The sequence below is a fragment of the Musca domestica genome, unplaced genomic scaffold (genome assembly GCF_030504385.1).
Source record: "Musca domestica strain aabys unplaced genomic scaffold, Musca_domestica.polishedcontigs.V.1.1 43, whole genome shotgun sequence".
Taxonomy (NCBI): Eukaryota; Metazoa; Arthropoda; class Insecta; order Diptera; family Muscidae; genus Musca; species Musca domestica.
In genome coordinates, this window is record NW_026712332.1 from 7,940,220 (window position 1) to 7,953,012 (window position 12,793).

The 12,793-nt window shown below is 40.8% G+C and overlaps 1 protein-coding gene across 1 annotated transcript in view; it reads right to left on the bottom strand.

Moving 5' to 3' along the window:
- The window catches only part of LOC101895517 (dmX-like protein 1), a 181,707-nt gene that overhangs the window by 128,116 nt on the left and 40,798 nt on the right, over positions 1-12,793 (bottom strand). The window contains exon 2 of the mRNA XM_059127245.1: positions 11,773-11,990. Within this exon, the coding sequence (XP_058983228.1) occupies positions 11,773-11,990 (218 nt within the window). The remainder of the gene's footprint in view (positions 1-11,772; positions 11,991-12,793) is intronic.

The following is a 12,793-nucleotide window of genomic DNA, read 5'->3' on the forward strand; positions in this document are numbered from 1 at the left end:
GAGGCGTAAAAGTCATGTGCTGTTAAAACCAGGAATCTAAGGATTACCTGGTCACTGCAGTATCTGGCTCTCGCGACCTCTGGCAGGGATGTGATATGGCGGCTGTATCCTTAAAGGACATCCCCTGTCGTAAGGTATTGACAGCTTGGGTGCCACCACCATCTGTGGATCCAGCACGCATCCTGACAATACTGGCCGAGCAAAACCCCAACCTCAGAACAGACAACTGGCGTCTTGTCAGTTCAAGCACTGAAGGAGGGTGCCTGGTCATCAAAGTATCTATGGATACGGATGGCCAGGAGTACCTTCAAGCTCGTGGGGGAAAATTGCATTTCGGCGCCGACTGGATCCGTTTTCGGCTAACGCCGTTGCATTAGGAGGAAGAAAACAGCAGCTACTTAGCATCATGCAGATTTATCTGCATCACTGCAAAGTAGCTGCTGCCGAACTCCTCCTATCCCTCACGAAAGCTGAGGCATACATAGTTCTGCTTCAGGAACCCTATATATACAATAATAGGGTAACTGGACTAGGGATTGTGCAGTACGTCGCTTATGCGGTCTCCAATGGTGATAAGGTAAGGATGTGTATTGTTGCCAAAAAGAGTTTAAATCTTATCTTTCTTAGCAACTGCAGTGGAGGAGACGTTACGGTAGCGAGATTGGAGTCTAAATCCGGGAGGGTTCAAATTTTCATCTCTCTCTACCTACCGTACGAGCGACCTGACCCACCTGGGCACGAAGTAGAGGAGCTGCTCAAAGATCTGGCTGACAAAGGGCATATATACATGGGTTGTGATGCCAACGCACACCACTTCCAATGGGGCAGCAATGATACCAATGTCAGAGGTGAGTCTATTTTTGATTTTATCCTAAAATATAATCTCAAAATATATAACAGGGGCAACGATGCAACATTTCAAATCAAAGATAGGGCAGAGGCCATTGACCTCACCCTAACTAACAAGGATGAATCTCTTATACAAGACTGGAAAGTTTCTCCTGAGTGCTCGTTTTCAGACCACCGGAAGATAGTTTTCAAAATCTTAGTAGAGGGTATTCATCAAAAAGCACATAGAAATCCAAGAAAGGCACATTGGGACAAATTTAAGGAACTGGCTATACCCAGGCTTCACTGTTTCGACAACATGGTCTTAACCTTAACCCTCGATATAGACAACTCCGTAAATGCGATAACGAGTGCTTTGATTGATTGCTATCAAAAAGTCTGTCTGAATACACCGTAAGAAAAATTGGAGCACAAATATATCTTACTACATATTCGAAACAAATATTTTCGTATTTGTAAAAATTATAAATTTTAAGATTTATCTTTCTTAATTGAATTCTATTTGACAAAATTTGCATACGAATTCACATGCTAGGAATAGAAATTTATTTCATATTGTTAGACAAATTTATTGTCCTTCCAAATTAATGGACATTTTCATATCCCTTGATTTCTCTGAAATTATATGTACGTTCTTAGTGAATATTAAGGAAAATAACAGGATGTGATGTTTGTCATTCTGTTTGCAATTCATAGACATAATATTTTAGGACCCAACGCAGGATATGGGTTTCTGATCAGCATAAAATTCTACAACTATTTGCGTATGTCAGCCTGTGGTAATCGGTATTAATTTTTAAAGGATCAACTTAGATAGTTAGGATGTTAAATCCGAAATTATTATTTGTGTTTAATAATTTTTTTTTAATAAAAATTATATAAAATTTTTAAAAATATCAAATTATATATTTTTTTATTTTTAAATGAAACATAATTGAAATAACTGTGCAAATATATCTCCGAATTGTCTGATCAAAATATTAATTTTTAACAACGAAGTTGTTTTTAAAACGGAAAATTTTAAATTGAAAATTTAAAGATAACCAATTATTTCTCACTCTGTAAAGAGAGGCAAAAAAACACTTGCAATATTTTGTTATTTCAAAACACATACAATCACAAAAATTTTTTAAGGCTCTCTGCCTTGCCCTGCTATAAGGCATCCTTTAACAAGTACAACAGTGAGATCAAGAAGGCCAAGCGCACCTCTTGGGTAGCCTTCACGGAGTCGATAGAAAGTGTCAATGATTGGGTTCCTGGACATTATAACATCTCAGGTAACGAGACTGCAGACGAATTGGCCAGACTAGGATCCGAATCAACTACAATTGAAGTAGACAACTCGCTTAAACCACCACTGTGCCATTTCCTACAGGTTATTCACAGACATTACTCTGAGAAAATCTAACAAATATGGGTGGACGAAATGGGATGCACCATCCCCAAACGAATCTGGCCCACACTCTCGGAGAAGAGAACAAGGTCGCTGATGTCATTGTCAAAAGCTGATTTAAAACTTGTGGTGGGTATCATCACAGGTCACTGTAAGGTGAGGGCTATGACCTCGAAATGGGACAGCGACGACACTGACTACTGTAGTAGTCTACTACGACACTGACACAAGAAGCTCTGCCATTGCCCAGCACTCATTAGTGGGAGAACTAGTGTCACATGACCTGTCTTCTTTGTCTAACACTGACCCTATAGTAATCCTTCAATTAGCCAGTAGATTCAAGTGGTTAAAGACGACACGGCAAACTCCTCAGCCGTAGATCACATTCTACAACTTTACCTTTTATCTTCACCTCTTCTACCAATCACTTTTTCCTATTTTCTTAACATTCTTTTTAGGATGAACACAATGGACCTATAGGTCTCCGAGTGGAGCGGTTACCATATGGTCATTAAGCGACTGCGAACAAACCGAATTTGGAACAATTGGACTCTATATCAAAATTTGCTCAACAAGAACAATTAACACATACCTAGCACAACCTAGTAACAAGGCTGTCGCTCTTACAAATAAAATAAAATCCACTACAAAACTAGAATCTGGAGGAACACTACTTTTCATAGCTATAGTGCAAACTAAAACCAAAGGCATGCATTACGATGCCCGAGCTCTAATAGACTCAAGATCACAATCCATCTTTATTTCTGAAAGATGAAAAATAGTTACCTACTCGGACTTTAGTTAATTTGTTTCCGAGACTTTAACGAAATATTTGTTGTTAACTATAAAATCCAAATACGACCCTAGTGTTTAACTAGAAATCTGGGCTTACGTTCTACCACCAATCTACCACCACAAAACTAACTAAATAATCACACTTGGAACTCCGATGAAAGCATCTGAATTTAATTATAAATAAAAAAAAAAAAAACAAATTTGGATGGATAGTTCGAGGACTCATACCCAGAAACGCCTTTTAACAAATAGCACTACTAAACACAACATCAATAGGGAAGGTACTTACATGTTTTTGGGAGGTAAAAGTTTTACGGTCAGAAAAAGACCAATTTTGTGAAGAAGTTACACTGAAACAACATTACGAAACAAGGATCAAAGGCATGTAAAAGTACGAAGAATTGGGGAATTCCCAAAGCTATCGCCCTACCTCAATTCAACAGAATGGAGAAAAAAACCTATCAAAACGCCGAGAAAACAGAACAATATGATGCTTCAATACTTGAGTACTTAGAACTTGGTGCGGAAAATCAAACCCAATGAAATAGATAAAATGCCAAAGAACACTGTTGGCATGTTTGTTCGGCATAGTATTTTGTTGTTGCAAAATAATCAGGTTATTGTTGTTTTTATAAAAATAACGTTTGTTGGTTAGCGGGTAACGATGGAAATGTTTACCAGGGGGTAAGGCTGAGAGCCATAAATCCTCATCAGTTCCCTTACTTTTTCTGTGGGATATTCTCCCTAGAAGTTATTTTAAAATAACTCCTATGACAAAAAACTTTTTTACCCATGTGGATGGCTGGCGCCCATGGTCGTCGTAGCGAATTTTCCTCATATATTTGTTAGCAGGGGACAAGATTGAGATAGAGAATTTCCAGAAATGGTAGGAACTACAAACGCTGTAATTTTCATAAGTAGTGAACTATCTATGAATGAAGAAATGCCAAACGAACACAGCTTCCTCAACAATGTTGGGGGCGATGGATACGTCCTACCCTGGTAAACAATATTCACCATAGCTGTGCTCAAGGGAACCGTCCTATTTTGTGACGTATGAAACACCTGTCTATTCACGGAACTAGATTGTTGGCCAGAAGACGTAGATGGAAAATTTTGGTTAAAATTGGCATTTTCTGGTAGACGAGGAGGAGAACCGGAAGGGCCATGAGAGGATGAAGGAACATTACTTACAGAACTGACAACTTGAAATGCAACAAATATAGCTAGACAAAGTTGACTTGGACGATAAAATTAATCCAATAAATCAGATAAACTGGAACAATTTTGTTAAATATAGCAAAGATATTGAATATATATGGGTTTGTAGAGTTATCGATTCTGTGATGCATCGGAAAGCGCATATGGAGCCTAGGTATGTGTCCGGATACACACATATACATTCTTATAAGCAGCAAAGACTCGTGACTCGCGGGGCAGTATTACTCACCAAATTATGGTCTACAAATATTCAACACAACTTTGGACAGATCTCACGGCAGCGGGTTCTACGATACCGGATTGACCCGAAACAAGATCCCAGTTTCGGCCAGCGGCTGCCAACCCAGTATGTACATGTTTGTGTTTGTTTATTTTTCTGAATTGGGAGCAGCATATCCCGGAATGCTTGCTCCGGATTTTATTGGTCCGTGCCGGGATTGAGGAAAACCCCGGACCTTGGTTCTGCTCGGTTTGTCAGAACGTCATCCACCACAGATCTGTTTCGGTGCGATGTAATGGATGCAGAGAATGGGTGCACTTCAAGAACTGTTCCGGACTTGCTGCAGTAACGTAGTCCCCAGCGAGTCCACTTCTTCGTCGTCCTCAGCTGAGACGTCGTCGGAGTATGGCACTCCACCGCAGTCTCCAGAACAGCAACCAACACCGCAGCACCTAACGCCACATGTTGCTGTTCCAACTCCGGATTGTGCAGCATTCTTGCAATTCAATTGCAACGGACTTCGAGGCAAAATAGATGAGATAGTGGAATTTATGAGTCGGAGGAATATTAAGATCGCAGCGGTGCAGGAAACCAAACTGAATGAAAATTGCAGCCTACAACGTTGTTATGGTTACAACGTACTAAGGAAGGATCGCACCAGAAGTGGAGGTGGGGAATTAGCGTTCCTGTTACACCATTCTGTTCAGTACAGACCTATCTCGCTTGAGCTAGTCTCTAGTGACCCATACATGGAATGTATGGGGGTAACAGTCAAGTGTGGAACTGCCGAGGTAGAGGTGCTTAATGTGTATATCTCGCCGATTAATAGTTGTGAACCGCGTTATTTGCCTGATATTAGCCCATTATTGGTAGGCAATAACCGCCTGGTACTAGGGGATTTTAATGCCCACCAAGAGTTGTGGGATTTCGTGCTAGGTAATGACCAGAGGGGATCAGATTGACTGCTCCACATTTTGCACGGTTAACGAGGATGCCCCCACCCGAATAAGAGGAGAGTGTCACAGTTCGCCAGACTTAACCATAGTGCCACCCGGTCTGATAAATGACGTGACTTGGCAACCCGTCATTTCTCTTGGCTCAGACCATCTCCCGATAATCGTCTCCATAAGCAGGTCGCCCGATTTCATTACATCTGAACGCCACACTTTCCTTAACCATGGGAAAGCTCACTGGCCAGAGTTCAGAGAATTCACCAACCGCCGCTTCAGAGAACTGCCCAACCCTTCTGATGTTTGGGTAGCAGAAAGGATTTTCCGAAACATCATCAAAGCTGCAGCCGCTCGCTATATACCTGCTGGTCGAATACCCGAGATAAGGCCAAACTTCCCAGCAGAGGCAGCGGGATTAGCAAACGAGCGTGATGATCTCCGTCGTACCAACCCTACTGATCCTAGAATCAGTGATTTGACAGTGGAAGTCAACCGGTTGGTACAGGAGCATAAGAGGAAAAAGTGGCTAGACCATCTGAAGTGCTGCAACATTGGAACCGATATGAGTCAGGGTTGGGCATATTGCACTAAATTTTTAGTGCACTAAGAATTAAATAATTAGTGGTAGTGCAATTTTTAATTCCACTACCACTAAAGGGTTAATGGTAGTGAAAAATAAATTGCACTACCACTAACCCTTTAGTGGTATTTAAAAAAAATTGCACTACCACTAAATTTTAGTGGTAGTGAAATTTTAATAGCACTACCACTAAATTTAGTGATTTTTCAAAAAAAAATTGCACTACCACTAAATTTTAGCGAAGCCAAAAAAAGCACTATGTATATAAGTATTATACCAGCTATAATGAAGTTTATTGAAGTGAGTAGGGAACAACAATCCAGAATATATAGTACATATTCATAAAATTTGATTAATTTTCTAAATAGCACTAATTTAGTGCTATTTTTTATGAAATACCACTAATTTAGTGCAAGTTTTTTTTAAATACCACTAAATTTAATGGTAGTGCTATTGAAATTTCACTACCACTAAAATTTAGTGGTAGTGCAATTTTTTTTTAAATATCACTAAAGGGTTAGTGGTAGTGCAATTTATTTTTCACTACCACTAACCCTTTAGTGGTAGTGGAATTAAAAATTGCACTACCACTAAATAAACAGTGATAGTGAAATTATTAGTGCACTAAAAATACAGTGCATTATGCCCATCTCTGATATGAGTAAGCTGTGGGTAACGGTTAAGTTGCTCTCGAACCCTGGAAAAAAGGATGATAGGACCTCAGTCACTTTTAACGACGTAACGGTGACTGATCCGAAGAGGTGCGCGGAATATTTTAATCGACAATTTGTCGAGCACCCCGAGAGCGATAGGGCGAAGCGAAGAGTACTACGTCGTATCAGATCTCTTCCCGCCGAGGAGGAACCACCATAATTTACGATGGGTGATGTTGCAAATGTCATCCGTAACGCTAAGTCATCCGAAGCGTTGGACCCAGACGGAATCTCAATGGTAATGTTGAAGCAGCTGGATACGCCGGGAGTCGAGTACTTAACTAAAGTTCTCAATTTGTCGCTAGCCACCCACATAGTGCCCGAAACCTGGAAAATGGGCCGGGTGGTCCCGCTACTGAAGCTAGGCAAGGATGCCAGTAAAGGCGAATCGTACAAGCCGATTTCGCCGATGTCGCCAGTAGCAAAGACTCTTGAGGCTTTACTCCTCCCCAGCATTAGAGGAAGCTATACAGTTGCCAACCACCAGCACGGATTCCGTCCACAACATAGTACCACAACAGCATTACACGCCATTTCCACACATATTAGCAGAGGACTGAACCAGAACAGGCCGTGTGACAGAACAGTGTTGGTAGCCCTTGACCATTTGATACGGTCAATCATGCCACACTGTTTGAGGACGTGCAGAGAACTACCCTCCGACCAAGTTTGAAACGTTGGATAATCAACTATATGTGTGGACGCCAGTCGTACGTGGAATTCCGGAACAAGAAGTCCAAAGCCCGTAGAGTGAAACAGGGAGTTCCCCAAGGTGGGGTGATATCTCCGGAACTGTTTAACCTCTACCTTTCCGGAATTAATCGCCCTCCAGACGGCATTGAGATCGTAACGTATGCGGATAATTGTACGATCATGGCGTCGGGTCCAGTGGTCGATGACATATGCGAATGGTTGAACCCCTATCTCACGGAGCTTTCCGCATACTTCCACGCGAGGAATATGAAAATATCCGCCACGAAATCAACGGCCACACTTTTTACCACATGGTTTGCGGAGATGAGAACACAGCTGAATGTTCAGGTCGAGGGGAATCTAATACCGACCACGAACTACCCCAAGATTCTTGGGGTCACGTTCGACAGCATGTTCAAGTCATCCGCGCAAGCCACAGCTATCTGCAACAAGATGAAAAGTAGGAACAAGGTCCTCAAGGCGCTAGCCGGCAGCTCTTGGGGTGCGGACAAAGAATCCTTGTTGACCTCTTATAACGCGATAGGTCGGTCTGTGGTCAGCTATGCGGCTCCAGTGTGGTCTGCGAATACTAGTGCCACGCAATGGAAGCATATCCAGACCTGCCAGAACGCTGCCCTGAGAACTGCGACAGGGTGCCTCCTCATGACACCAGTGGATCATCTACATGAAGAGGCGAAAGTTCTTCCCTTACGTCAGCATAATCATATGCTTTCGTTGCAGTACCTGCTTGGGTGTTACCGTGAGAGTCATCCCAACCATCATATGGTGGATAAATCTCCCCCACCCAGGCGTATCAGGAAGGACATACATGATCAAGAGAGGGAGGTCCAGCGCTACAAGAGAGAACCTCTAGATCAAGAAGCCTATCAGGCAGGTCTGAGTGGCATTCTCTCCGATGCAGTCGCGGATGCTATTAGCAGTTATAAAGTGAATGCCGTCCTCGGAGTCTACCCCCCATCCATTGCAGCCGAAGAACGTCAGCTGCCTAGACAAACCAGGGTAGTTTTGGCGCAATTACGTTCAGGATGGTGTAGTCGTCTCAATTCGTATTGGGCACGAATTGATGAAGATGTGCGTGACGCCTGCCCGGCTTGCGATATAGGCCCGCACAATACGCTACACATTTTTAATTGCTCAGCCAAACCTACCCAACTCACTCCAGAAGATCTCTGGCTACAGCCCGTTAAAGTAGCCGAATTTCTAAACCTGGAGCTGGAACCAGATTAGCAGAACGCAAACACATACATGTACTACTGCATGTACATGTACTACATGAGGACCTTGTTCCTACTTTTCATCTTGTCGCAGATAGCTGTGGCTTGCGCAGACGACTTGAACATGCTGTCGAACGTTACCCCAAGAATCTTGGGGTAGTTCGTAGTCGGTATTAGATTCCCCTCGACCTGAACATTCAGCTGTGTTCTCATCTCCGCAGACCATGTGGTAAAGTGTGTGGCCGTTGATTTCGTGGCGGATATTTTCATATTCCTCGCGTGGAAGTATGCGGCAAGCTCCGCGAGATAGGGGTTCAACCTTTCGCATATGTCATCGACCACTGATCGTACAATCATCCGCATACGTTATGATCTCAATGCCGTCTGGAGGGCGAGGAATTCCGGAAAGGTAGAGGTTAAACAGTTCCGGAGATATCACCCCGCCTTGGGGAACTCCCTGTTTCACTCTACGGGCTGTGGACTTCTTGTTCCGGAATTCCACGTACGACTGGCGTCCACACATATAGTTGATTATCCAACGTTTCAAACTTGGCCGGAGGGTAGTTCTCTGTACGTCCTCAAACAGTGTGGCATGATTGACCGTATCAAATGCCTTTGCTAGGTCAAGGGCTACCAACACTGTTCTGTCACACGGCCTGTTCTGGTTCAGTTCTCTACTAATATGTGTGGAAATGGCGTGTATGTTGTGGACGGAATCCGTGCTGGTGGTTGGTAACTCTATAGCTTCCTCTAATGCTGGGAAGGGGTAAAGCCTCAAGAGTCTTAGCTACTGGCGACAAAAGCGAAATCGGCTTGTACGATTCGCCATTACTGGCAGCCTTGCCTGTCTTCAGTAGCGGGACCACCCGGCCCATTTTCCAGGTTTCGGGCACTATGTGGGTGGCTAGCGACAAATTGAGAACTTTCGTCAACATTACCATTGAGATTCCGTCCGGCCCAACGCTTTGGATGACTTAGCGTTACGGATGACATTTGCAACATCACACATCGTAAACTGTGGGAAGAGATCTGATACGACGTAGTACTCTTCGCTTCGCCCTATCGCTCTCGGGGTGCTCGAAAAATTGTCGGTTAAAATATTCCGCGCACCTCTTCGGATCAGTCACCGTTACGTCGTTAAAAGTGACTGACGTCCTATCATCCTTTTTTCCAGGGTTCCAGAGCGACTTAACCGTTACCCACAGCTTACTCATATCGGTTCCAATGTTGCAGCACTTCAGATGGTCTAGCCACTTTTTCCTCTTATGCTCCTGTACCAACCGGTTGACTTCCACTGTCAAATCACTGATTCTAGGATCAGTAGGGTTGGTACGACGGTGAGCTTTCCCATGGTTAAGGAAAGTGCGGCGTTCAGAGGTTATGGAGACGATTATCGGGAGATGGTCTGAGCCAAGAGAAATGACGGGTTGCCAAGTCACGTCATTTATCAGACCGGGTGACACTATGGTTAAGTCTGGCGAACTGTGACACTCTCCTCTTATTCGGGTGGGGGCATCCTCGTTAACCGTGCAGAATGTGGAGCAGTCAATCTGCTCTGCCAGCGCTGATCCTCTCTGGTCATTACCTAGGACGAAATGCCACAACTCATGGTGGGCATTAAAATCCCCTAGTACCAGGCGGTTATTGCCTACCAATAATGGGCTAATACCAGGAGCCATTATATTATATTCTTAATTCTATTTGTCAGGTGTTATGATGTAAGTTACTATTTTTACTCTCTTCAGTGAGTTATAAAAAAGGTATCCTTTCTTTTTACTTGATTCTGCTGCATTTTTTCACTGCCTAACTAGATTTTTGTTTAGCTGGTGATGGTGAATTGTGGTGTAGTCTTCAGGTTTGTAGTGAATTCTTAAGATAAATTATTAGGTATGATCTTTATTTTTTAAATTTTTATAAATTATTGAATTTGTATTATATTAGGGAATTATAGACAAATAATATAAGTTATGGACTATATGTGGCCTTCTTTATATTTCACTAAGGTAAATAAATGAAAAATTTGAATAAATTTTTATTTCAACAGAAGCAAGTAGGGCGCACAACAGTTTCTTTGTTGAATTGGAAATGACCCACAGAACACGCAAATAAATTCACGATATTTGCAAAAACATTTTTTTCGATATTTTTTGGTATTAGTTTCTGAGGTTTCAACGTATGTATTCTTACGATCCAGGGTTTATTTGATCCGGAATGTAAGAAAAAAAGCTATAACGGGATACACTCATAATCGATTGACAAATGCAAACATAACGGGTTTTAAAAACAACGCCGCACAAAATCTCCTTCATCGGAAATAATATGCTGAAGCTGTATAGGCTAAATACGAAAAATATATACCAAATAACTAAGCACTGCAGCTCCTTATACTTTTTTTAAAATTCGATATGCAAGTTGCGAATATAGCAAAAACACAAAATGAGTTACACAACATAATTTTTATAGGAGCATATGTCAAAAGGCGAATTCAATTTGAAGAATATAGCAATGAAGAAGTTTTATCCGATAATAATATCTATTCTAATTTAATCTAACTTCGAGAAAGCACAAACTAAAAACAACAATAAAAGAAGATTAACAATAGCGATGTTACACATGGTGAATTGTCTAACAATTGTCTATAATCTAACAACAACAGAAAGAATAATCTTCAAAAGCGACACCGATAACACAACAAATTTTTATCGACAACTGACAGAAAAAAACCTATGGTGCAATATGTAAACAACACAGTGCAATAATAACAACAGGCGATGATATTGAATTCTATAGTAGTTTAAGTTTTACTTGACTAGTTTATTTACATGTAAGCGAATTATATTTTTCTCTGTTTTTCTATGTTAAAAGAAAAGCTGTGATATAATTTATATTTTCTTGCAGAACATTATTATATCATAGATTCGCGAATTGAAAAATAAATGAAGATTTACCAAAAATTCTTTAAAAATGAAAATTGCAAAACGTTTATAGACACGTTGTTGGATACCATTACGTTAACGAAATTTCGGGTTATTCCTAGGATTTACGAAAGATTGTGGTAATGATTTTTTCAGGTTCAATTAATAAAAATATATAGTGATTCCAATAGTACAACTGCGGTTTTACCTATAATCCAGAAAATGAGTGAATCGTTTTTCTGTTTGCAATACTGGAGTTGGTTCAAATATACATATTTTGCTTTCGTATGCCGCTGCAACTTTTCCAGTGTCGGTGCTACAATCCAATGCAGAAATTTTGACATAACCATGTGTTGCCCCAGGTATTATCTGTACCCGCTCAAATGTACTTGCAAGCACAACAATATTACAACCAGCTGCGTAAGCCTGAAAATATAAGTTAAAACGTTATTTATTTTTTAAAAACGTGCACGACGGGTCAGAATGGTGTTCCATTCAATATTTTCTTATTAAATGAATATGATACCAAACTGCAGTCTTATATTTTACAACTATAGGTTCAATTAGACGTGCCATATAAAACAGAAACAACACAAAAGTTTAGATAAAGAAATATATTAAGAAAAAAATTAAAAAGACATTTTTAACTGGTTCTTTGCATGTCCTACGGCAGAGTGAATATTTTATGTAGTTTCCCTACTTTTATCAGTTTACAAAAAGTTTAGTTTTATATAATTCTTTGGTTCCTCTTCTATTGAGCTTACGATCTCGTCACTTGGGTAAAAAAGTTTTTGTGATAGGAGTTATTTTAAAATAACTTCTGGGGAGAATATCCCAGGCAAAAAACAAGGGAACTGATGAGGATTGGTGGCTCTTTCCGAAACCTAGGTATTCCCTGCCTTACCCCCTGGTAAACATTACCATCGTTCTCCACTAATAAACAAATGTTGTTTTATAAAAACAACAATAATGGGATTAAGCCTGACGATTTTTGCAACAACAAAATACTACGGTATCCCAAACAAACATGCCAACACTATTCTAGTTTACAAAAACAATAATTGCAATAAAATATTAAGAAATATTTCATTACTATTCGTTATTACTCTTCATTCTCTTTAATATATTAATAGGCGATTTATTGTTTGGTCTCTCGACAGTTAGATTAGAAGATATTCGGGTCTATTTGGATCATCTTAAAATATAGCTTAATCTTTTGATAAAAAAAA